At 34.2% G+C, this 25,652-nt stretch overlaps 2 protein-coding genes and 1 long non-coding RNA gene across 7 annotated transcripts; 1 reads left to right on the top strand and 2 right to left on the bottom strand.

Moving 5' to 3' along the window:
- Nucleotides 1–538: 538 nt before the first annotated feature.
- On the top strand, nt 539–12,681 carry nostrin (nitric oxide synthase trafficking). 3 transcript variants are annotated; one of them, XM_041264767.1, is made up of 16 exons: nt 539–587; nt 1,105–1,190; nt 2,162–2,245; nt 2,694–2,756; nt 2,840–2,921; nt 3,084–3,146; nt 4,936–5,034; nt 5,696–5,821; nt 6,279–6,377; nt 7,706–7,831; nt 8,228–8,336; nt 9,305–9,393; nt 9,683–9,808; nt 10,201–10,465; nt 10,713–10,817; nt 11,076–12,681. In XM_041264767.1, exons 1-16 carry the CDS (start codon nt 561–563, stop codon nt 11,210–11,212), a joined length of 1,686 nt encoding a protein of 561 aa, XP_041120701.1. In that variant the 5' UTR covers nt 539–560; the 3' UTR covers nt 11,213–12,681. The 3 variants fall into 3 exon arrangements, with proteins under 3 accessions (XP_041120701.1, XP_041120702.1, XP_041120703.1); XM_041264768.1 differs by having other exon boundaries at nt 554–587; nt 10,716–10,817; XM_041264769.1 differs by having other exon boundaries at nt 554–587; nt 10,734–10,817.
- Nucleotides 12,682–12,774: 93 nt separating this feature from the next.
- On the bottom strand, nt 12,775–17,584 carry spc25 (SPC25 component of NDC80 kinetochore complex). The gene is made up of 7 exons (XM_041264770.1): nt 17,228–17,584; nt 15,527–15,687; nt 14,691–14,756; nt 14,456–14,602; nt 14,090–14,194; nt 13,591–13,689; nt 12,775–13,179 (listed from the first exon to the last, which is right to left on the bottom strand). The coding sequence occupies exons 2-7, from the start codon at nt 15,681–15,683 to the stop codon at nt 13,058–13,060; spliced, it is 696 nt and encodes a 231-aa protein (XP_041120704.1). The 5' UTR covers nt 15,684–15,687; nt 17,228–17,584; the 3' UTR covers nt 12,775–13,057.
- A 153-nt stretch (nt 17,585–17,737) lies between these two features.
- On the bottom strand, nt 17,738–22,103 carry LOC121322560. 3 transcript variants are annotated; one of them, XR_005951052.1, is made up of 5 exons: nt 22,029–22,103; nt 21,526–21,738; nt 21,372–21,434; nt 19,518–19,714; nt 17,743–19,058 (listed from the first exon to the last, which is right to left on the bottom strand). It is a non-coding gene; the product is annotated as an uncharacterized LOC121322560 (long non-coding RNA). The 3 variants fall into 3 exon arrangements; XR_005951053.1 differs by lacking the exon at nt 22,029–22,103 and adding an exon at nt 21,854–22,022; XR_005951051.1 differs by lacking the exon at nt 22,029–22,103 and having other exon boundaries at nt 17,738–19,058; nt 21,526–22,022.
- Between the last annotated feature and the right edge of the window lie 3,549 nt (nt 22,104–25,652).

Consider the following 25,652-nt stretch of genomic DNA (forward strand, 5'->3'; position numbering starts at 1 on the left):
CCATGTCATATGCTTTGCAATTATCCATTATCGATGTTGCATCCTCAAAAAAATCAAGCAAGTTAGTTAGGCACGATCTCCCTTTCCTAAAACCATGTTGACTGTCTCCCAGTACCCTGTTACCATATAGGTAATTTTCCATTTTGGATCTTATTATAGTTTCCATAAGTTTGCATATAATAGAAGTCAGGCTTACTGGTCTGTAGTTACCTGGTTCAGTTTTGTTTCCATTTAAGTCTGCACTGTAGAGCCAAACTGTCTAATAAATGTATTTGTTTTTCTTTGTTCTTGCAACATTAATGTAAAATGTACTTCTTATTGACTGGTGTAAATACTTTGAAAATCTTCAGTTATTTTGTTGCTGTTATGAAGGCCACTATAAGGTCATTATACAATTGTTTATAACACACAGAAAGATAAGTAAAACAAACCTGCTCAACAGCTTTCTCCTGAGCAGGTATTATTGGTTCAGTGGCTCCAGGGTGTCTCCAATGTGAATGATTAAATTAGCGGTCAAAGTTTCAAGTACAAAGTCAAAAAACACTCCAAAGGACTCCACTATGAAGGACCCAGTGAGTGACTGTATCGTAAGTAAATGTGTTTTTATTTATTTATTTAAGTTCTTTCTTAAGTTTCTTAAGTTTAGTAGTAAGTATTATAATTCAATACTGTTCATATTATATATATATATATATATATATATATATATATATATATATATATATATATATATATATATGCATGCAAATAAATGGTTCAGTCTGGGAGTGATTTATATTCTTATACAGTAAAATGAAAGTATTGATTTGCCAAATCTAAGTTTAATCCACAGGTGTGTTATTTTTTTCTTTTCTTTTTTTAAATGACTATCTATTCCAAAGCAGAAACATTTCTTTTTAACCTTTTAATTGTATTTATTAACTGGAAAGAGAACTTGATAAAAGTACAGCTTTTTTTAATGAATGTTTTGAAACAATGCAACTTTCAAAATTCACATTTTTGCTTCAATATATTGAGTCAGTAAAGAAAACAAAAATGCAGAAGAAATGCTTGTTGGACACCTTTTTGTTGTTTTGAACATGAATATTTCTATGAATATTGTAGTACAATCACCTCTATCAGGATCTAAAGAAGTTTTCTAAAAATGGAGAACATTTCTGCAAGGAACTTGTGGCAGTGTTTCAACAAAGGTAATCTTTCTTTTGTTTTCAGACTTTTTAATTCTTACAAGCAAAATACACATGGTAGTGCTTGTAATGCATGAAAGACTGAGGAGGTAGTCTAAGGAGGAGTGTAGGTTACTTTGCAATAACCATTTCAGATATACGGCATAATAAACATGTGTAGCGACACTATAACACATTGTATGCTGTTTTGATTAATTGTTGAAGAACTTTCAGGTTAAAAACGTAAACTGTTCAAGTGGTTTAGGGTAAAGTAACACAACAGCACTATGCAGCATGTAACAATGCTTCACTGTAATAAACAATTGGATTGACTTCCTGTATGAACAATGGGATCAAGGCAATGTTTGCTGTTTATTTTTTAGAAACGAGGTCTGTGGGTCCTTTGGGCCAGATAATTCTATTAGTCTGTTGTATGCTTTGAGGCACAAAACAAAAACTAGAGTGCATGGCTTGTGTAACTTGAGAACGTGTAACAAACCAAAGCGAAAAAGTACAGTCAAATATAACCTTCTGCATTTTAAAATTTCTATAAAATCGATCCAATAAGAACAATAACAAGTACAATGAGCACTTCAGATAGACATGTATTTTCTCTTTTGTATTTGGTTGATTGGTTGTTTGTATTGCTGCAACATGACAAAGAACAGGAACAAATTGTTTCAGTTCAGTTTTGAGTTTAATTTCCATAGTTGTACTTTAAAGCACATATCATCACGGCTGAATACAAACATATAAAGTTGAACTGTTACTGACGAGACATTGTTTGACGTTTGACATTGTTTTCTTATTCTCATACTGTACTCAAACAAACCATCAAGCAAAAAGCTTTTTAAACCAATTTGTCCCTGTTAGGGCACAAACAGGGTTTACAGTATGACCAAGGCTTAGTGTAAGCGGCTTGTTTAAATTTAAGAAATATCTATTTAACAAAGAAGTGAAGTGACACGTGGTTTTCGGATCTGTTCACTTTTAAGGGCTGACTTAGAAATCAGCTACGCGAAAGGGTTGCAGAAACTGGCAAGCAAACTCACCAAAGCATCAAGCAGCATGGCCAAGAAGTAAGCAAAGATAAAACTTTTACAAAATGTGTCCTAATAATGCTTTCTCCCAATCGCAAATTTATATTTGTAAACCTTTGTTAAATTGTTCTGAAATCATACAATAAACGTTGCACATTTCACATTGGAGGCAATTTAGTAAATGCATGAAGCTGTAGGGTAGGAAACATAAAAAATAAAATGCTTGCTCTGATTTTTTTTTTGCTTGGGTACTGTATACTGATTTCCTGCACAGCATCTCTGGATCAATATAAACATATTCATCATATAGAATCGATAATATTTATGGTGGACTTGCACCCTTTTTGACAGTTATGACAGGTGTTTCAACACTGCGGTTGAAACCATACATAATGTATAAGGTTTTATAAAGCAGTACTTTTAAAGGGAATATGGAATACATCACAGATGGTTGTATCCTCATAATGCATTTTTTTTATTCAATCAGCTGTACTTACAATGCCTGGAGTTTGGTGTCTGAGGAAATGGGCTCTACAGCAGACATACACAAGTATGGTTTAAATACATTCTTGAAGTAATAGTAATTACTGTGGGAATCTCTACTGATCCTTGTTTTGTTTTTATTTACAATAGAAACTTGGGCAGTGCTTTTCAGCAGGAAGCTATTCAACCAATTCGACAAGTTCTTGAAGAGCACACTAAAAAGAAAAAGCCAGTAGGTATTTTTTTTTTTCGGCCTTTGTCAATACATCAGAGCGACAAAGAATACTGATATGATGTAGATTTGAAAGTATGATCAGAATCCTGCCTGTGCTATGTCACACTGCTATAATGCCCAAAGGAAAATAAACTCACATTTAAAACTCTTTGTTTTCAGTTAGACAATGCAGTGGTCAAGACTGGGAAACTTGTGATCCTCAACTGGAACGAACAAATTAAAGTAAGATGTTTTGTGGTTTGGTAAACACTGCCTTTATGAAACTCAACATAATTACACCAGTTATATTAAATCTATTAGAACATTACAATTGTAGTACAGTGACACATTTTGTAACAGTGGCTCGAAATCTAGAGACAGATTATTTAGTTTGTTATTGTCAGAAGTGGATGAAGCAAAAACCACACAGCAAAAGTCTGATCCTAGAGTTAGAGCATCGTTCCTGCCTCACATCTGGCTGTCTGTCTGTCTCTCAAATTGGTTGTGAGAAAGCACATTTTGTGTCAATTTCTGTAAACTAGAATTCTGTACTCCTATGTAAGGCTGTAGAGCAGGCAATGTGGTAATCAGTATGCAGTCTAATTGGTTCGTGCTTCTCGGAAATGCTTGTAGTGGGTTTAGCCTGTTTGCTTTGCTTAGTGAACATCAAGTATCTTGACAAAACATGTTTTTGCAAAATCCAATTATTCAAATAATTCAGTCAAATGACAAACATGTTTCAGAAACTCTCCATTCTATGCTTTCATACAGTATACTAATGGCAGTTTCTACCAAATTGTCTTAATTTCTAGCTTTGGAAGGCTTTACATAATGAGGCAAATCATTAATCCAGAAACTATTGGTAGCTTAATTACAAAGAACCTGGAGAACAAAATCAAGATTTGGAGCTTTGCCTTTCCCTGTGGTATTCCTCTGTTTTTCCAGCAGGACAGATTTTATAATGTTTTTTGAACCCTACAGCTCACACTACAGTGTCAGTAGCAGAAGTATGGTTTTAAACAGAAACAATTAGGACCCAGCTACTTGGTTTGACTGCAACAATACAATCATTGAATAAAAGTTCAAATGTAGTATAAAAGATTGTATTGAAATTTCAGCAAGTTTGTTGGAAGAAATTAATGTTTTTCTTATCTTAATGTTCAGTTCACAGTTCTGTTTTATAGTTTTATCACAGGCTCATACTGTAGTTGTACTTTGATCTCTGATGTGTAATCTCCAAAGGCTAGTGCTGATATTTTTTGTGTAATGCATATAATTAAGTTTTTGGAAAATTCCTCTGGGATGCTCAGAGTGCAGAAGTTGCATAGTTCAGAGTTAAAACAGAGTTCAAAATAGAACAAAAAAGATATCATAGTTATTTCTTTTGGTTTATGAAAAAATAGTTTCTGGTATATGAAAAATGGCCTTAGTGCTGTTGACACACACACACACACACACACACACACACACACACACACACACACATATATATATATATATATATATATATATATATATATATATATATATATATATATATAAACTGGGGCATTTTACAGTGAATTTGTAACAATTTATATTTTACTGATCTCTTCATGCCATAATATGGCTACCTACCAAGTCATGGTAACTATGGCAATGTACCTTGTATTTTACCTCAGCTAAACTGACTGTTTCCAAAAGCAAAGAATATGACTTAATAATCAATAACTTCAATAGAGAATGATCAAAATAAACACTGCACTGCATGGATGTTCATGGAGTATCCTGTTTATATAACAAGTAGAATCTAGAGAGAAAAACAGGTTTTTTTAACCCTTAATCAACCACTCTGTCACTGGATTGAAATGATTGCAAGGACACTAACATGATACCAGATTTTAAAAAATAAATAAATAATTGTAATACTTTTTTTAGCGTAGAATACAAATGGTTTTTCAACACTACATATTTCAATACTTAAATACCACATGCCTACCTATCAAGATTTACAAAAATTAACTTCTGATAAGATAAATGTGTTTCTCAACAGGCAAAAAAGAAGTTATTTGGGTTCACAAAAGAACACGAAGCTCTTTTTAATTTTGTGGAAAACAACAAACATATATCAACTGAGAAGGAAAAGCAGAAGGTAATGAAGTCACCCCTGGACATCAAATGCATCCTCATTATAATCACCCCTGGGCATCAAATGCATCCAAACTTTGGTTAGAGCATGGTAAAGGTATCCTTTAAACCAGCCCAATATGAAGACCACGGTCAGACTGAAGCTCTCCCTCCATTCGGACCAAGTCTCCAATAGAGGGGGTCCACTGTATTTTAAATTCAGACTGTAGTTCAACTTTAACAGCTGGTTTCACAGTTCCCACTTAGCTCTAGTCTTTGACTCCCTTAAAGTACTCTACAGTAACATTGGGTGATCCAAGAGTACTGCTACGATTACGGTTGTGAAACCAGATGCTAATGAAATTGTGGTGTAATCATATTTTATTGTAAAATTAATATTTTAAATGCCATGTGTTTTGAAATAGTTCATTCAATAATATTCATATTATTCATGTTATTCAATAATATATGTTTAAGGGTTAAAGTATACAACATTAACCCTTAAACATTTAAATCACAAACATTAGGAGTTCAGCCATGTATTTTTAGATCCTGAGATGCACAGATAGGCAGTTGATGCAGGATGATTCCCCTGGCACTGCAGAATATTCTCTGTACAGCCAATTGCATGCATTTACTACCACTTGTGGTGCATATACAATAAACATTAATATTTTCTTCTCAAGATGCTTAACAGGTTGACAAAGTCTTCTGAGATACTGGCAAAGACAGACGAAGAGTACTTCAACATCAACATGGCAGGTCATCACACAAGATTGAAATGGGAGGCAACGCTTAAGAACTGTTACCAGGTCCTTGTAAAACTGCTTTCTTGGAATACACCAATTTTGTTTAAAGGAGGATGATCATCCTTGAGTGTTATTGTAACAAACTTGCTTTAATATGCAAAAGAATAATATAGCCCTGGAAACAGAAATTCAAGAGATTACGCCACGCCACATGTAATCAGTGGCGACATTTTAGCTTGAGGAAATAAAAACGATCTGATTGGTTTGAAACATTACAAAGGTTTGTCAACATGTCAGTGAATTATTGACTTTGTAATTACACTGTAAAAACTGTCCCTGCTTTTACATGACAACTAATGTCCGTTTACATGGAAATGACCTTGTGAATGACATCTTGTTAACTGATGCAATAAGATGACACAATTTCTATTTACATATCAGTAGTACCAAATACTGTAAAAGCAGTGGGCTACAGATAATTTAAAGTTTAAAATGGTGTATTTGTTTTCTTTTCATCCAGAGCGTTCAAGAGTTAGAAAAACAGAGGATCCAGATGTTATGTGGCATTTTAAATAAGTACAACCAGCATGTCTCCACTTTTGGACAGACACTTATTACAGTATGTTAACTAATTCTATATATATATATATATATATATATATATATTATATATATAGTATATATATATATATATAACGCTTAAAAGAGATAATTATGTTTTTGCTAATAAATATTGAAAAGTTTTATAAAAGCTGTGTTTCAGCTGATTATTTATTTTGCAAAAAAAAAAAAAATAACACAGGCAGTTATTAATGTATTAAGGAGAACATAACATATGAATAAGGCCCTGTGTAAATCCTGATTTCACTGGCTGCGCAGAAATCGTGAAATTAAGCCAATAGCTTGATAAAAATAGCTTTTTACAATATGCTTAAGAAATTAAAATAAATTATTTCATCATTTTTTTGTATTTCATACAAAAAAAAGCACATGATTGAAACGTACAGTTCTGCTGTGTGCCAGCGTGTACTATTCGCCATGCACATAGTGCTGTGCAGTGAAATTAAAATACTACACACTGTAAACAAGAAAATGGATGTCTATGAAAAAGCTAAAAGTATGCCTGCAGCAGATCATGTAAAGCAGTGTGCAGCACGAGTTTTACACAGCGATGGAGGTAAGCTCTTCTGTATGAACTCCAACGTTACTGTAGACCACTACCGAGAATCGGCTGTTGACAGGCATTTAGATTCAAGTATTTACGAAAAGAGAAAGGCGGATATCCAGAGCAGTACTGCAACTGCTTTACTTGCATTGAAAAAAAAGGGTGAAAGTTCACTGAAAACCGTGAAGCACGACATACATTATGTTTTAACCTGAGCTTGTGCAAATATCCCTCTTGAGAAATTGGACAACCAAAGTTTACGTAAATTCTTCAGACTGAGTGTAACACATGGTTGAGTGATTCCTTCATCAGCCCAGCTGAGACATGAATACTTATCTAAAGCTGCACAGTATCACAAGCAGGAGATTATGGAATTGGTAAAACAGTCTGGTTGCTTGTCAGTGGTCACTGACGAGTCGACTGATGCCCAAGTTCAGTTTAGGTTACACATTGTGTTTGCTTTGCAAGACCTAAATGGTGAACATGCACATGAAATATTAGAACTGAAAGCTGTCATACACTTTACCTACAGGCTGTTAATTACAACACCGTTTCACAAGCTATTGTGAAGTGTTTGAATGCCTTTGATGTTCATTTTGATGATGACAGTACTAAAAAATAATCTGTACACATAATTTATAAAATAGTTCTGGGCACATTCCACAAAATACGATACTTTACTTGTGACACTGCCCTGAATTGGGGGAGGAAAAAACAAAAAAAAAAAACTTTAATTTTTCACAGGGCCTTACACATGAACTAACAGCTTTGTTTTTCCCCAGTGTCACGGACAAATAGACCAGGCTGTAAGGGAGGTTGATGTTAAAAAAGATATACAGATGCTGGTGGAAGAAACATCAGTACCTTCTCAGGAAAACAAAGCAGAATTTCTGCTTGCGGATTATTTCGTAAGTTGGATACTCTCTCATTTGAGTACTTCTGTAGAAAAATCTCTGGTTTAATACATACATTTTGTATTAATCATATACTGTACACATCCCAAAATTTAGTATATTTAGTATATTTTGATACTGTAAAGTCAAAAATATTTGCAAGCCTTTTATTTTGCATTTTTGGCACGAATATCAAATTTCAACATACTTACATACTTCGTATATTGCAACAGGCCGCCAACATTTCTGATGCAGAATAGGTTTTATGGGTGTGATTAGCCAGATATTTTGGTTGCACATATTTATGGCTTTACAGTAACCCACAACAGTAACTTTTATTGTAATCACACTGCGGTTGTTACCCCACTACTTAAATGTATTACTGTATCAGTTATTGTTTTTCTACAATAGGAGGAGGATAGTAAAACTGCAATGGATAAAGAAAGAAGGAAAGCCTCAATAAAGATGAAACTCCAAAGGTTAAATGATAATATAACCAAGACAGGAAAAGACAAGGAAGGTACTAGTACCACCATTCCTTTAAAAATAAACAACTGTAGAGCTGGTCGTTTCAAAGTGGAATGAAGCTTTCTAACTTCAGAGTTGTAATTGCTGATAACAAAGAAAACGTCAAACGTGTGTGTGTGTGTGTGTGTGTGTGTGTGTGTGTGTGTGTGTGTGTGTGTGTGTGTATATATATATATATACACACACACACACACATCTGAAAGTTTGTCTGTCTGTTCCTTTATGCATTCGGACCCCAGAGGAGCCAGTGCAACCAAACGTTGCATGGCCTCCTCTTTCATCTAGGGAAAGGTCGAGGGCTATGTTTGGATCACAAATTTTGACCCCCAGGGTATTTTATTTAGTAACCCTATTGCTGGATCACTGCAGTAGCCGTGTATCTCAAAGAAACCCACAAAACCAAAAAATAAATAAAAAGAAAAAAACAAAAATTAAAAAAAAAAAAAAGGGAAAGGGGTCTGAGCACATTGTAACTTATAGAAAACCATAAGGCTACCGTTCCCCCAATTCATCATGCATGAAATATTGAATTTCCCTGGGCAATGCTGTGTGACACACACGCACACACAGACACGTGCTATATATATATATATATATATATATATATATATATATATATATATATATATATATATATATATAAAATAAATCAAATGCAATTCATGGCACCCTACCAAAGTGGATGACAGAAAAATGATTAATGTCTTCAACACAAAATTTTCGAACTTCTAATAAAAATACTTCAGTTTAATTACTTTAATTACCTTTAACATGTCTGGTAACAAAACAAATCTTAATTTAAAGCTTGCTGGTCTTCTTTCAATGATTCAGTTCTGTAATGTTAAGCAGTTTTCTGTTGTATGCATTATTTATACAGTCTAAAGCCTTTTCACTTGCAGGAATATAAAATAGTCCTCCACCTGGGTTTTTTTTTTTTTTTTTTTTTGTAATGCCTAACAGGATTAGAGAGAATGGTTAAGACCTACGCTGAAAATCCATCCTTTCCAGACCAAAAGAATCTAGAAGAAACTGAACAACTTCTTGATGAGGTAAGTATTCATGCAGTCCTTTGGCAGGTATTCACCAAAGCTTTCAGACATTCATGAGACTTATGTTCTGCAGACTATTGTCACGAATTTTAAACAGTATTTGTATTCATAAAAGACTTTTAAGAGACCTTCTTTAAATAGTTAACACTTTCAAATGAGTTAAAGTAATACATTTTTCATAGTTGTTGATTAATTTGTTTCTCTGGAAAACAGTTTGAACCACTTACCAGTAGGTAAGTTATGTGATAACTGACTGTGGATAAAAGCTCTGATGTCTGTTTCTATCTAGACAACACTGAAGATGAACTTTCTGGAGGCTAGCTATTTTAAACTCTCTGTAGTAATGGCAGAACTCGACGGAAAACCAAAGCCTGTGCACCGTTTTAGTGACAGCATTTCCAAATGGAAAGATAAGGTAAAGCTAAAATTATGACATCAGTGCTATCTTGTTTTTGTAATTCTTTATCTGAGCATACAAATTTGGTTAACTATTGTTATCTTATCCTATCACTATTACCTCTTTCTTATTAGTTTGTTTTGCTGTCGTGGATTCACATTGATTCCAACCGTTTTGCATATCAATTCAGGATTCATAGAATTAGAGCAGCAGTGTTTTTCAGGTCTGCGTTTTAAACAGAAGGATCATAAATCCTAAGACTTCGAGACAATCGATTCTCTTCTGTTATACCACCAAACATTTTTTTAGAAAAGCATTGGTACAGTATAAGGACTTATCTCCATGTCAATGTGTAATTTTAGTTATTGCTTAAATATCAAACAAGAATGTCTTAATGTTTTATCTTTAAGGAATACCAGCACAGTGTTGTCCAGTTATCCAGTCCTGTGAAGATGAAAAAGTCCCAGCACAGATCCAAGTTGACCTCTACATCCTCAATTAGATCAAGTACAAGCCAAGTTGCAGGTTGTTACACGCAGTCCATACCCACATCCAACAGCAGTGCTACCAGCTCATGCATTGCAGGGGCAGAAGCAATATATGACAAGGCACATAATGGTAATCTGCCCCAATTTGATTATGATGATGATGATGATGAAAACAGTCAAACTAATGGTAAGTTAAGACTACCATATACTAAAAGAGCGCCACATGTAGCATTAAACTATATATCATAATAAGTAACGCGATTCCATTATTAGTGTTTCCCCCAAACATGAAAATCATCTTCATGATGAATACATCTGATTTGTATGCAACCTGTCGCATTTTGCTTATCATTAGTTTTCAAAGCAAACAGTCTTGACATTTTATGATTACAACTGTTAAAAGAAATGTTCTTTGAATGTTCTTTCACTGTCAGCAGCTTTCATTTTAAACACAGGGACGGATGACCAAGCCATTGGTACCTGCAGGGCTCTGTATGACTTTCAGTCAGACAGAGAAGATGAATTAATCATGAAAACAGGTAAAGTGATTTAGTTAAACAATTGACAAATGTATATACAGTAGAACTTCTATTTAATGTAATTGTACTGACTTATAACAACAGGCTTTTCTGAAACCAGATTAATATAGCACATGTGGTATTATATAATTAGTTTGGCAGAATTAACTAGCAAACAAGGAATTCTAATTAGATATAAAATTGAATAAGATTACAGTATATACTGTACTGTGCCTACTAAGTATTCTTATTTATTTTTTTCAATTATTTTTAAAACAGGAGACCTTATAGTTATACATCAAAAGGACAACAGTGGCTGGTGGTACGGATCATTGAAAGGGAAGAAAGGTCATTTTCCTTCCAATTATGTGGAACAATTAGAACAATTAGACATAAACAAATCTTCAGATGCTTGAGGACCTATACGCAACCAAGATACATTAATAGTTCATCAAATTCAGCTATATTCTGCTTTCAGAATAGAGGTCAGGCAAGCCAGCTTAGATTTCAAGGCTTTCTTTTGAAAAGTGCCTCTGAAAACTGAACTGTTTTAGACAAACAGCTTTCAAGATCTTTTAGCCATAATATGGTTTGATACACTGTGCCATGTGCATTCTGAACCTGTTATGTAAAATGTGTTTTACATATGCATTTAAAAAGCAGTACTGATTAGAACACACATACTCCAATATGTTTTTTCATTACAATCTTTAGTACAGCTCCAATGGACAGTATACTCAGTTGATTTTTAGTTTAATGATTTACCAAATGTGACCTCTATTCTTGGTTTACAATTAGTTGTAATCTTTGCTGCATTTAAAATAGGGATGTGCAAGATCTGCAAATGGGCAGGGCTATCTAGAAGTAGTCAGATATATTATATATACTGCCCACTTTCAATGTGAACATGTCTCCTCCAATTTAAAAATACCTTGATCAACCTGCACTGATAAATAGAAATACAGCTGTAAGTACTTTTGTAAAAGGTTAAATCTCTTAATACATAAATTCATAGTAAAATAACCTTCTACTTACCACATAGCATTTGTAAATATAATGGTTGCTGAAACATGTGATACTAATAGATTCAGTCACGGTAAAAAGATAAAACAATACATCATTATTTACTAGCTAACAGTATCCATACCCAGGAGTGTTATGTTCTAAATCCAGCACGTTCATTAAGCAGCATGGTGTTGATCCAATAAGTTATCACTTGCGTACAAACACCATAAATATACACTAATTAAATACAAGTACTACAATATAATACCTTTGTCTGAAATAACCACAACAGTATATTTATTAAAATACAGAACTAAGAAAATGTATGTATATTGACTGATGCAATATTACTATTTATTTAATTAAAAAAAAACCTGAAAAAAAAATTAACATTGCCTGTTTTGTTATGCCATACAACATACTATACATTAAGTACAGTACACAATTTTAAATACTGAGTTTTAGATCTTAAAGTTTTAAATTGTAACTCATATTTCTATTTCACGACTATAAAACATGCAAACATCACACATGGCTCTTGTCAGTGTCACATTAACATTGCAGGCCTGTGAAAATATAACCTCCCTAAACAACGTCCACTCAACACAACAAACCAGGTAACCAGCCACAATTTGTCGTACTGTATGATAGTTTTTAGTATTGTATATGAAATTATGTTTTTAGCTGTAGTGGGGTTGTCTTTTAACTTAGTATTGAAAAAAGTGCAATGTACATATTTAAAACACACAAAATATGCATCAACACAAAATACGCAAAACAGGAGAAACGAAATGATTAAACAAATAAACTAGAGCATTTTATAAAACATTTGCTTTGGTTTGTATATTTGTTTCACAAAGTGGCTTGTTTTCTAGTATTTAGCATTCGATAGCGCTAATTTAAAATAATGAAAAATTTGAAAGAAATGCAAAAGTAAAGTAGAAGTATGTCTATTCTGCTTTGGTTTATTAAAAATAAATGACACGTGGTTAAAGTGTTTAATTACAGCCTTCGTCATTACAATATTTAAAAGAGACAACTCTTAACAATAGCAAACATCTTTGTAAAAAACTACTTCCACATATTTAAGACTTCATACTGAAGAGGACAAGGAGCCTGAATTGTAAATGACATCTGCCCTGTAGCTGCTGTACTTTGTCACTCTCTCTGGAGTTAACATTAATCAAACTGACGACAAATCTTACAGGGTTCTCGGATGAAGCTCTATCAAGCTTACCACTGCTGGTAAGAAAGGTTTACCAATTTAAAGCAGCAAATTCTTTTCTGACGTTGGCAAGAAATGCAGAAAAATTGTTAGTTTCTCGTACTTTTTTCTCAAGCTGTGGCATGCACTCCAACGGTGGACCACACGAGATTACTGGGGAGGAAAAGAAAAGATGACTTATAAAAAGGAATGGCAATACTAATTTATTAGCATTAATATAAATGTATCACATTAAGTATTATTTTTAGTACTCGCTTGGGTGATAAGTTTTACCATAAAAAAGTATACCTCAACAGAACAACCACTGCTAGGAACATTTAGTAGTTATAAATATATACACACCAATAATGTATTTTAAATTGTATAAGTTACTGTAAGGTATGTTTTTCTGCTAGTGTTGCAACAAAATAATTGATGTTGGTAAGAAACTGTAGGAGGTGGTGAATTGGCTGAGAGAACCTTGCATGTGAAAATGCAATACGAATGGTAAGAACATCACTATTACAGCGGCTTGTTTTCTATTAACAGAATTATGTGCATACTTTTTAAACAATCACTGTGTACCTGTATATTCGCCTTCTGCATTTAGCCATAGGGTGAAAGTATATGGACACTCAAGATCTTTATGGTTGATGTTTCTGAATACAAACTGCAGTTGTTCAGCTGTGAAAAGAAATGTAAATAGCTAAACATGAACTACTATGGGGCAGCAGACTCACTGAATGAGTACAAATATCATGCAAGAGCCATTTACTCTCAAGAAGCAATCGGATTATAGAATAATAAAGTAGCTGATCAAGCTAAATAGCCGATTTTTATAAACAACTTTGAGTATACTATTCAAAAAATTATAAATTCAATGCAGTAATTCCATAGAAATGTACTTAAAAAAACATTGCATCTAGAATTACCAGTATCTAGATGAGCCAAATACAGGCAAGTTGATTTTCACAAATCTAGAGAAAACAAAATATGTATCACACCACAACAATGAAGAATTCACTCATATTCTTTGTCTTGGGTTTTTCAGTTTTTTTTTAGAAGCACAATAGTAGTCACTTGCCTTGTGGTTTACGTATTTCCAGCCTTAGTCTGCTTTCAAATGTTTCTGCAGACTTCTGAAGCATCTTCAATCTGTCTTTGTTTGCCTTGTTTTGAGCAATCATCACTTGAAATACAAGAAAAGGAGTCAGGTTAATCAAAATGTAGTCAGGTTAACAGAATGCTCCATTTTACAAATGGTACAGGGTATGTGTGTAGTTATTTAATTTTCGAACATTGGTGTTCTATGCACAGGATGACTTCTGTACACTAGATAAGAAATACTGGAATTTTGGCAAATAGTGTGTAAAAATTGCCTATGGTTAACATTTTTTTTAAAAGGAAGTACATAGTCAAGTGGCATGTCACTTTACACCATAATACATACAATCCTTCTTTCTGGCCTGCTCCTCTCTAAGCTCATGAATGCTTGCGATCAGGTCATCTTTTTGTTTTTCCTTATCCTGCATGTCCAAGAGAATTCGTGACATCTCATTCATTTTCTCTTTAACAAGATGATTCTGATGTTTGATATCTGGAACAATGACAACATTAACACACTCACTTACTGCTTGCTACATTTCAAAGCAATGCAAATGTTGAAAAAAAAGAGAGAATTTTACCATTTCTGCAAGTTTGAACATTCTCAAACAATAATTCATCTTCTTTGTATTTTTTAGAACATGTATCTACAAAAAGAAAGGGAATTGAGTAAAAACAAAAGAAAAAAAAAACACCAACACAAAAACAGGTTATAATGGGTGCATTCCATTTGCCTCCTCTGGAAAGGGGCAGTCTGCTTCGTCATCTCATTGTCTTCCACCAGATTTTAGCCTGGAAGAGCAGCAGATAATGTCTTAAATTGTCATGTAGCTGTCATTTCAGTTCAGACCCAACAATCCTTTCTTCTAAGCATTCAGGCTGGTTCACACTGGGCATACGATTCAGACGGACGCTACGAAATGGTGCAGGCTGTACTTCACACTGGGCGGTCTTCTCCCTGCGTTAGTTGATTGTTTTAAAAAAGACAACACTCTTCTGGCACTGACATTTGCTCAGACTTTGTTGAGCTGACACGCTCAATTTAACCATCCCTATACCATCGAAGTTCTTTAGACATTTTCCGCTACACCTATACAACTATAATTTATTTCAAATAATAAACTGTAAATTGTATTGTATTTGTAAAATTCCAAAGGAAAAAGAAAGGCGTGTGATTGGTTGAACGCAAATGATAAACAACTTGACACTGAGAAGTCGAAATCTATCAATTCGTCCCCAGCGTCTACGAACTGAACGCAAGGTGATGCGTTCATAACGGCCGTCTGAATCGTATGCACTGTGTGAACCAGCCTTAAATTTAATGAGCCTTTGCAGCCCTCTGCTGGCAGACGAAAAGGAACACACCCTAATTAATATGTTAATTACAATGTAAGAGGTGCAGAAAAGTTAACCATACCTGTATAACTTTTTGTAGTATCTTTATGTGCCTGTTTTCGCTCTGTTATCTCTGCGGTGTACGTCTCCTCGATACACTGATTCAGCAGCTTATTCCGCACCTGTTTAAGAGTCTTCTCCAGCTGGTCAGGAACACTGGAGTGAGCGATGCAAGCCATGGAGCTGCAAGCAAGAAAACAGAAATGAGAAATGTCTAGAAGAATGATGATAATTCTAGCATTAAGCAATGCGTTCTCAAACAATACTTTATCTTCTTGCTTGTATCACAGTGTATCACACAGGACTTTCTTGGTGTCCCATTGAACTTAGCTTGTGTTGGGTTCATCCTGATGTGTGTGAAAGCAGAATAGCCAACAAGCAACTAACTTATTAACTGTGCCAAACAATGGTTTGGCGAGTGGTTTCGTTACTTTAGTGTCCTGTAAGAATGTGAAAATACAAAATTTTATTTAGTCCATCAAAACAACTTTCGTGAATAGGAACGTTTCCTGTAACAATACCAAATATTTTCTCCTTCTGTAGTTAACCTTTTCCATTGAATAGGCCTATTACATTGACTTGATAAGTTATAATGACATTATTACTCACAAATAACTGTTTTTTTTTTTTTTTTTTTTTAAAGCATGCAACCTTCATAAGCCTAGTTTTTTTTTTTGTTTGTTTGTTTTTTTGTCTGAAATGTTAATTTAAAGGGGACCATACTCGTCAGAAGTAGGTTAAAGTAGAATTTACTACATAAGATGGTATTCGACTGATCAAAACATGTGTGTCCTACAGTATGCAGTTAAACATCAAACAAGAGTTATATCGACATGCTACTTGACTCGGGTATTTTATTGCAACACAACAGTTGAAAATGGGTTAGTTACTTAACTTGAATACTAATGATAAATTATAACCGTGAGTTACATACCTATTGTGTGATCTAAAAGTTCTGACCTATCTATTCAATACAATATTATATATATATATATATATAATATATATATATATATATATATATATATATATATATATATATATATATATATTCGAGCTCAAAGCGTGTGTGTGTACGCACACACACATATAAATACATAGCACACATACTCGTGGGTAAATATTGTACATGGAATCCCATAAGTATCACACGTTCCTTATCGAAAGATTATATATATATATATATATATATATATATATATATATATATATATATATATGGTCGGCACTTTAAGAAACATTTCCCATGCATAACATGTTCGTAGTTTTAGAAGGAAAAAATATATACACTACAGAAGACTAAAAGAAAATAAATCGATAAACAGTACCATGATGACTACATCAGTGTAGTTTCTAAATTTATTAAAAACTACACTATGTGGTGAATGACATCACAATCATATTAATAGATTTAAATAAAAATAAATGTGTAGTTGCCATGACATCCAAGTACCTCCACTGTTTGTTTTCAAACACACTTTCTCTGGACAAAGGTATGTTAAACATACCGAAACGTTGGGAAGTTGGTTCTTTTGAGCAAAAACGTGTATGTGTGTGTGTGTGTGTTATATATATATAAATATATAAATATATATATATATATATATATATATATATATATATATATATATATATATATATATATATATAACATATATATGTAAACATACTAATCGATTATTAAATACCATGAATATTTACGTTATCAATTTACTCTACTTACCGATCAAGTTTCCTTGTCCTGGTGCTACTTAAATAACTTTATGTAGAATACCAATAGAAAAATCTTTATTTAATCCCCGCGCCAAACCGACTCTCAGCAAACCAGCCGGCGGAAAAAGGGTGTTGCGCTTTTCAAATTTTTAAACTGCCACAAATGAAAGGCAACTGCCGTTTTATTATTTCCATGTAGTTTAGTTTTCAATCATTACAATGAATTTGTTTTTAATTGTTTTAGTTTTGTATTATTATTATTATTATTATATACCCAGAGAGTATATACTTGTATGCAAGTTATTACTCTTTATATTATAATTTTAAGAACGCTACTCGCCAAAATGGTCGAGTCCAAGTTAGTTCCCACAATGCAGCACTGTTTTGTTTTCTTCCAGAGCCGTGTCTATGCAGTTCTAGAAACGGATATATTTTCCGATTGTGACGACTAGTGGTGGTAAAAGTTGTATACAGTCATCCGAGCCGATAACGGCTGCCAAATTCAAATAACTATTATAAAGGTACCAGTGTAAATTCCGGTAATTGTAACGTGTATGGTCTTTGAAAAATTATTTAATGTATCTGTGGCCCGAGCATTACGAGATGTTACTATTTATAAAGATCAATGTCAAGATTTGTTGGAAAAGTGCGTAAAGTACAAAAAGGAAGTATTATTTGATGGGGAGAGGGTCGAAGTTGTTTTATTGTTTACTATTTGATTTGCTTCTTCTCCATGGTATAAGTCACAGTTGGATTTTAGAGCATTTTACTATACTAAGGAATGCACTTTGTAATTGCAGCCACTTTTAGAAAAAACGATTTCAACAATTAAGTGATTTCTTTTTCAGTCCAGATTGATGCCACATTGCTAACTTCGTGTATTTTATTTACCGTGAGGTTAAAGTCGATCTAATCATTCCGTAAATCCAGGTTCTGGAACTATATTCAGTAAATACCGATCATGTGTAACTATTGCTTTACGCTGTAACCGACATGTACAACAACTCATTTCTTCACATTAATATAAATTACTGTTTTATATGCTTTTTATATGCTATTTCGTCAAATACCCCTTTTTAATAACTAGAAGAGCAGCGTTACTATTTTTTTTACAGGCTGAATGATTTAGGAGTGTCCTGTTACTCCAATTCATTTCTACTATTACCTCTACAGCCTGGTACATTATTGGTTTTTTTTTTTTTTTTAGGCCTTTTATACTATTTGTTTTCCTTCAAGAAACTACATCTTGCAAACCAGTGGTCCAGTTTCTGGGGAATTATGAAACAAAACCTATTGCTACTATTAAACCCCACGTTCACACACAGCGTTACCAACTACAGCAATCATTTTGCCAGCCACAGAAGACAAGCTGAATAGGTAGAGTAACTTGGACATGGGTGTATGGCGCAGGACTTTGAGTGGTGCAATACATACCCGATAATATGCAGCACAGATGGGGTTCTTATTGTAAGAGGTGGTTCACCATATTTGATGTTTCCTGTTAATCACCAACAATGATTTGTACACAAAATGTTTTTTGTATCTTTATTTTTACAATTAAACACCAACACACAAAATTGCTTTACACTGGTTTCCAAATAAGGGCAGAACACATGTTTTAAACGATTCTAGATATAAAAATGAAATGTAAACAAGTCATACAGTGCTTTATTTTACATAACAGTTCTATGGTGTCACCCTCAAGCAGATAAAACGAAGCACTCTAACAAGTTCCCACTTCAGAAGCAATAAACATTACAGCTTGGTTCCTGCATATACCATTTGAATATTCTGCAGTCGTTTTTTGAAATATTGCTTCTTGATCTTTACTGCTGCAGGAGCTGTAAAGAAAATACAATTATTTAAAATGCAGTTTTTCAATTACGTTTGATAATTATGCAAATATGACATTACAAAAAATACAATGTACACACGCATCTATTTCAAAGAAGAAATAATAATCATGCCTTAAATTATCTGCATAAACAGTTTTTTCCATGTCCTTAGTAGTTTCCCAGTAAAAATGTATGAATGTTGACCGTCAAACTGCATAAGCAGAAAAGGTTATGAAAATCAATATTCACTTCAATATACCTCCAGTTCTTACGCACTTGTAAACCAGACAACACAAGCACGCCTTTGTGGGAGGAACTACACAGCATACAGAGTTTAAAACATACTACCCAGAGGAAACAGGATAAATCTACAGAAAAACAAATATATACAAATGAACATTATCATACACCATTTAGGAAGTTGAGTGTTTCTTTCAACCAATTGTAAATGGAACAAAAAAATACCTGTTATCACCTGCTAGCAACAGTAATTTAAATTCTCTGTCCTGGAATCACTGTGGAATCATCCTGGTCCAGGGTTTGCCAGGTCCTATGTGATCAGTGCATGCCAGAGTGAGTCTCCTGTGATAAATCTGCATTACCAGAGGATATCTCTACATGTTCCATGGATTTAGGTCCAGACTTGATCGCTCATTCTGTGCCTATGGACAAATTGTACATTATACAAAATATTCCAATACGGTGACAACAAGTCAATAGTAGATATCATTCATGTACATGCTTGTGCCATGTAAACAAAATCCATACAATTTGATTTTCCAGGACAAGTTTTCCTTGGATGAAATGTGTAGGAATGCTGACCAGCAAACTGCTTTCTGCAGAAAGTTATTTAAAATCATCATTCACTTCACTGTACCTCAGGTTCCTATGCACTTGTAAACCAGACAACACAAGCACGCCTTTGTGGGAGGATATAACCATTCTTCAAGAAATTAGCAAGAACAAGATACCCAACTAACATCCCAAGCAAATTATCCAAATACAAACATGTATGAATCTCAGTGGTTGAGATTATTCAAAAACATATTTCCCCTTTTAGCAGTGTATCTCCTTTGGCTGAGGAGACAACAGCATCTCATCCAATGTGTCCCTCTTCATAATGCAAATGTAATCCCTTAAAAAGGCTGACAAAAGGGGAAATTAAGAAATATTACACTACTGCAGTCAAACGTAATTCAATTTACATAACTTCTGACTGCGTTGCATGCTTCTAGTAACTGTTCTCCATTACACCAACACTTCCTTGGTACTCAATGCATATATAAGCAGGCCTTTGTGGGAGGATCTACATAGCACATATTCACACAACCAGCGTATAATCACAATGACACCCTTACCATTTAACAACTTGCAAAAATAATGCTATTGAATAAAATATGCACGATTGATTTCTTAATATATACTGCAAGGGGTTCGGTTTTTCTTTTTATTAATCATCTTCAGATAAAGTAAATCAAAAATAGTTTATTCAGCAATCAAAATTCAAACAGGAACAAAGCAAATCAAAAGGTGATACATCAGTGATCTCACACAGGGCTCAGTTGATAGTGTTCTGAGCTGGCATCAGTGTAAATGTTATTTACTTCCAAGTGAAGCTGAGCTTTAATGGCACAGATGTTTTTTCTGAGCTGGCATTGCACATAGATGTTAGTTTTTTTTTTTTTTTTTTTTTTTCAGCCAGCATCAGTGCAGATGTTTGAGCCGAGCAAAAAACTTTGTGCAGCACAGCTATATAGCTAGCTTATATAATATCCTTGACCAAATCTGGTCTTATTTCCCTAGCGTGATGCATGGTGTGAGACAAAGCGCATTAAAAGTTAACATCTGCATTTCTTGTTCACTTTACCAATGTCAACAGAAACCCAGAGAACAAGTTACATTTAAGAACAATGCCATGAGTTTCTCAGTTTTCACTGGCAGCAATGCGCTACACCAGTTTCAATTGGTTTGATTATGGTTTGTACATAGGCTCAAAACAGCTTATTAGAAACAAAGGTTTCATCATCCCTCCCGGGTCACAGCTGCACTCTGAATTATGATAAGCCAGTCACTCCAGCACGGGTGTATTTCTGGACATACCACGCTAAAGAGCTACAAGGTGAGGGAAGCAAATGTTTTAAAATCCTTACTGTACACTCAATTAACAAATTGCATTTTCACAACGTCAATGTTAGGGAAGGAGTGGGCTTCACTTTCTTTTTTTTAACCACAGCGCATGGGTGGCTATAGCACAAGATAACACAATACACTTTGATAAATCTCATCGATCAGAAAAAAGTACCGTCATTAATAACTTACCATCAGTGACGTACTGAGATAAGGCAGAGTCACCCACAACAATCCTTCAAGAAAACCATCGTTCTACAAGACAAACAGCAGCATGGTAAAAATAAAGTAATAATTAAAAAAACACACATTACAGTTGAGATTAGCGATATTTCATGGCAGATACCGTATTTTATTAGTGATGGACGGCGATCCAATGATCGGTGCATTCCTACAGGCACTAGGATCCTTTGGCTTTCATACAGTCTTTCAACCTTCTCTGTTCAACGTGCCAAGTTCTACTAACAGAGATTGCCATCTGCTAAAAGGCCTGCTATTAGTTACAGATAAGCATGGCCTGGCAGGTATAAAAGTTTAATCTTGACTTCTGTTGACCAATCTGTAAAATAAATAAATAAATACAAACATACTGATTACCATACAATGAAATTACAGTGAGGCCACGCTTTCGCCACTAACCAGAAAGTAAAATAAAGAAAGCCACGTGCACCTACATTTAACAAGCCGCATAATGCACACAAACTGTACTTTTTCCCCCATTGTCAGTCTGCACCTAAACTTACAAAACGTTTATTTAATTACAAGACGAGGCACTAAAGTTATCAACTATACTGTACGCGTGGAAATATATCCTGTAAAACAAGCAACGGGCAATCACACAATTCCTACCTCAGCTTTACTCAGCAGAGAAAACGAATGTCCAAAATGTAACGTCGGCAGCTGGGCCAAGAGGGTTTCAGAGAATAATTTTGTAACTTGCACTTCAGAGAAGGACCTCTGGTGGCGGGAAGAGATACCAAACTGTACGGTTCAGGCAGTGGCCATCTTGGGCGCAATGTTGCAAGTATTAATTCCACTGAAGGTAACCAAAAAAGCACCACTGATAAATACGATGATCTCAGAAGCAAGCAGGAAGAATGCCTATATCGTTAAAGGGTTAAGTAAATAAAAACTCTTTAAGAAAGGGCAGATGAGAACCTGTTTCAATATTAAGGTGTTTCTCTTAGGATGTCCCAGATATTTCAAAGTCAACTTAAGCAAGAAAGAGTAAAACATTTCAGAATAGAGAATCAAAATCAATTTGCACTAAAGTGATTAATTAAGGACACTATTTCACATGGATTTCCTCATGCCAGAAGCTGTGTTCAACTCTGGGCTGTTGTCATTCCTTAAAAAGTTAAGGAATATTATGAAGTCAGTATGGTAATTACAGTATTAATGAATCCAATCTGGAAATGCATGGTTTATTTTATGTCTAGGGGACAAACTGAATTTTATTTTATTATTTATACAGAAAAAATGTACTTTTATTGCCAAAAAAACCCCCAAAAAACCAGCAAGCTACAAATGTGCAGTCAGCCAGTCAGTTCTCACTTATAGCAGGTTCAAAAGTTAAATAAAGATGTTCTTCATGTCATTTAGAACTGACTGAGCAAGCAGTTAATTATCAGAAGCTGCAGGTCTACTGCTAGAACATTCAATGGCTCGAGTGTGCTGACAGATAGCTGCTTGAGATAAAAAGCTTTATCCAGCTCATTTAATACATATCTGCCATTTAATTTCATGATTTGTCTGTTCTGTGAATAATTTTATTCAAATCAGATATTCTCCACTATCATCAATGCAACATGTTAATAATAAGTTGCATGTGTTTTGCAAAAGAAAACACAATTTTGGGGTAACGTACTTTTCTTGACTTTCGGTGCCTCACATTTCATAATAAGCAGAAACAATTAGCAGCTCAAACTGGATACTTCAGGTTTCTATATTTAAACATGCAATGTTCTTTTCATAAATGTATTTTTGACAATAACTAGATGCAAACAGAGTTTTTGATTATTCCTGATGCCTAATGTTCTAGTGATTTCATTGCATTCAGTGTAGCTAAAGCAGAACAGTTCTGGTTATGTGTTCTGGCTTCATTGAAGACATTGCTCTATAAATATCAGGAAGCTTCCATCTAAATTTAATGAACTTCCTCAGGATAAAAATAGTTTTCAAATGCATTTGTTTTTTTCACATCCACTTACATTAAAGTGCTTTCCTTTAGAAGATGTACAGCTGCTTTGAAAGTTCAAGATTGTCATAATAGGGATTCTTTGATTGTTAAGGATTATGTGCCCTATTGGTACTACTAGAAGAAAAAGGTGTTCTTTTTGTAATATTTTTCAATTTTATATGTTGCTTTGCATGGTCTGTGTATTTCCTTAAACTTAATGTAAAGGTAAGCTTGTGCAAAGTTACTGATAAGGATACATTCCTTATTTGGGTCTATGGAGGTTTTTGGTGTCTGGTACACCAGGTATAATCTCTTGTAGTAATACAGGGCAATTAGAAAGTAAGTTTACCACATCAACACACCATACCTCATGTGGTAAACTTACTTTCTGTATATCTTATTAGCTCTGTGTGTGTGTGAATTGTGAGTATGTTTAATTGAAGGACCAAGAGGATACCAGAACTGTGATTGAGAAGTTATAAAAGAAAGAATTGTTGAAGAATGATGTCACCACAGGTTAGATATGAAAAGGCTTGTTTAAAGATTCTTATTGGACCAGAGGAATGAAGACTGCACACTTTGTTGTCTCTGAAATGTGCATGCTGAGTTTAATGTTTAATAAAGCAGAAGTATTAAACTGACTAATTGCTCTATTGAGCGAATCACTCTGGGTTAGTCCACACAATAAGTCCCACACCAGTACAATACAGCAACACTACCAATCGGACACTGTTGGGTTAAATAAAAATAAAAATAAGCATGGTTTCATCATAAGAATGTTTTCAATTTTCATTTAGCACATGTTTCCATCTGCACCTTGAAACCAGTCTGTAAAATTGAATATCATCTTGTTTCAGTATTAAACTGGGGGTGCTGCCGCCTCTATCTGCAGCCTATAATGCACTCTGCAACAGGAGATTACACACCTTTATATTTATCATGTTTTGTATAATTTTCATTTATGTATTAATTCACCCAATGCTAATATAGCAATATTTTCCTGTTATTAAAATTAATTTACCTTTTTTTTCATCTGCTATTAAAAGCCAGCTTTAAGCTACCATCTCATTGGACTTTCTACATTACAGCAGCTGGGCCAGAAACAAATCTATCTGTACATTTTTGAAACAGCTGTCAAAGTGTCAGTTCAGAATAGGTTGACATCATTCTGCTGTCGGTGGTAATGAATGGGATCAAATCACTTAAAAATCCCAGTGGCAGATGGAATCAAGGCATAATGCAGCGCTAAAAAAAACAAAGCAAAACAAAACAAAAAACAATTTTGCCCTTCTAAGCTCAGTGGTGAGAACAGTTATTTGATTAATAAAAGTCAGCAAGACATCAAATGGCTAATGTTCAACGAATAAAACTATTTAATTGGGAACATTTCCTGCAAACATAATCTAAAGATAAATAAAAGCTGTTCACAAGGCTTGGTGCTTGCTTCAGAGTTGTTTCCTCTTGATTTAATGCTTGTCAGCAGATGGTGCCATTCTGCTATTTTTTAAAGGTTGTCTGGTGGCTATGGATCATTAAAGGGAACTTGATGACTCAAATGATCTACTGCATATTTCTACCATTTCTAATTATGTCTGTTGTCTGCCTCCTTTAAATTTCCCCTTCATGTTTTCAGGATTTTATTTGGTCATCGCCCTTACTGGGGGGTGCAAGAAGCTCTGTTGTATCGGAACAATTCACTTCCACAGCTTGAACAGTTCCATATTACCTGCGAAACAAGCCCAGGTAAGATGTCTCCTTGTAGTAGCTAAGACCACAGGGAATTTGAAATCAAGTTCATCAACATCAAATCTGCTTTATATAAGTGACTGATGTTAAAGTGACTGATGCTAAAGAAGACAATTCATTAAACAGACATTAGAATATGGGAGAGCTTATTTTTGTATTTTATGTTTGGTATGTGATGGTTACCTCGGCACTCAGCTTAGCAAGAGCACACAGCTGTAACTCGCAAAGCAAACTGCACAGATAAGAACAGTTCAAATCTTGCATACACTATTTACTTCAAATGTATTTTGCTAAAACTACTGGTTGCAGAAAAAAACAGTACACATTCACCATTAGATCATTAAAATGTATTTTAATTTTCATATTAGAAAATAGTCTTTCACGTGTAATTAACGTATCATATTTATTTAAAATGTGCAGGTAGTGGGAGAGAGGACAATAAAAAAAAAAATCAGTTGATTTCTTTTCTAATATTATTGATGTGCCCTGGTTTTATTATTTTATTCTCACTTGTTCATTTTTTATTATCACCCATTCAGGCTGACCTG

Source organism: Polyodon spathula, chromosome 11 (assembly GCF_017654505.1).
Source record: "Polyodon spathula isolate WHYD16114869_AA chromosome 11, ASM1765450v1, whole genome shotgun sequence".
In the NCBI taxonomy this organism is placed as follows: Eukaryota; Metazoa; Chordata; class Actinopteri; order Acipenseriformes; family Polyodontidae; genus Polyodon; species Polyodon spathula.

What these genes read in the sequence shown, in the direction of transcription:
- nostrin (XM_041264767.1), top strand. Translation starts at nt 561, where the DNA reads ATGAAGGACCCAGTGAGTGACTGTATC. An exon ending in TTCTGCTTGCGGATTATTTC is followed by an intron (nt 7,832 to 8,227) that starts GTAAGTTGGATA and finishes TTTCTACAATAG; the next exon opens with GAGGAGGATAGTAAAACTGC. An exon ending in TGAATTAATCATGAAAACAG is followed by an intron (nt 10,818 to 11,075) that starts GTAAAGTGATTT and finishes TTTTTAAAACAG; the next exon opens with GAGACCTTATAGTTATACAT.
- spc25 (XM_041264770.1), bottom strand. Translation starts at nt 15,683, where the DNA reads ATGGCTTGCATCGCTCACTCCAGTGTTCCTGACCAGCTGGAGAAGACT. An exon ending in TGTTCAAACTTGCAGAAATG is followed by an intron (nt 14,603 to 14,690) that starts GTAAAATTCTCT and finishes TCATTGTTCCAG; the next exon opens with ATATCAAACATCAGAATCAT. An exon ending in GGAAATACGTAAACCACAAG is followed by an intron (nt 13,690 to 14,089) that starts GCAAGTGACTAC and finishes TTCTTTTCACAG; the next exon opens with CTGAACAACTGCAGTTTGTA.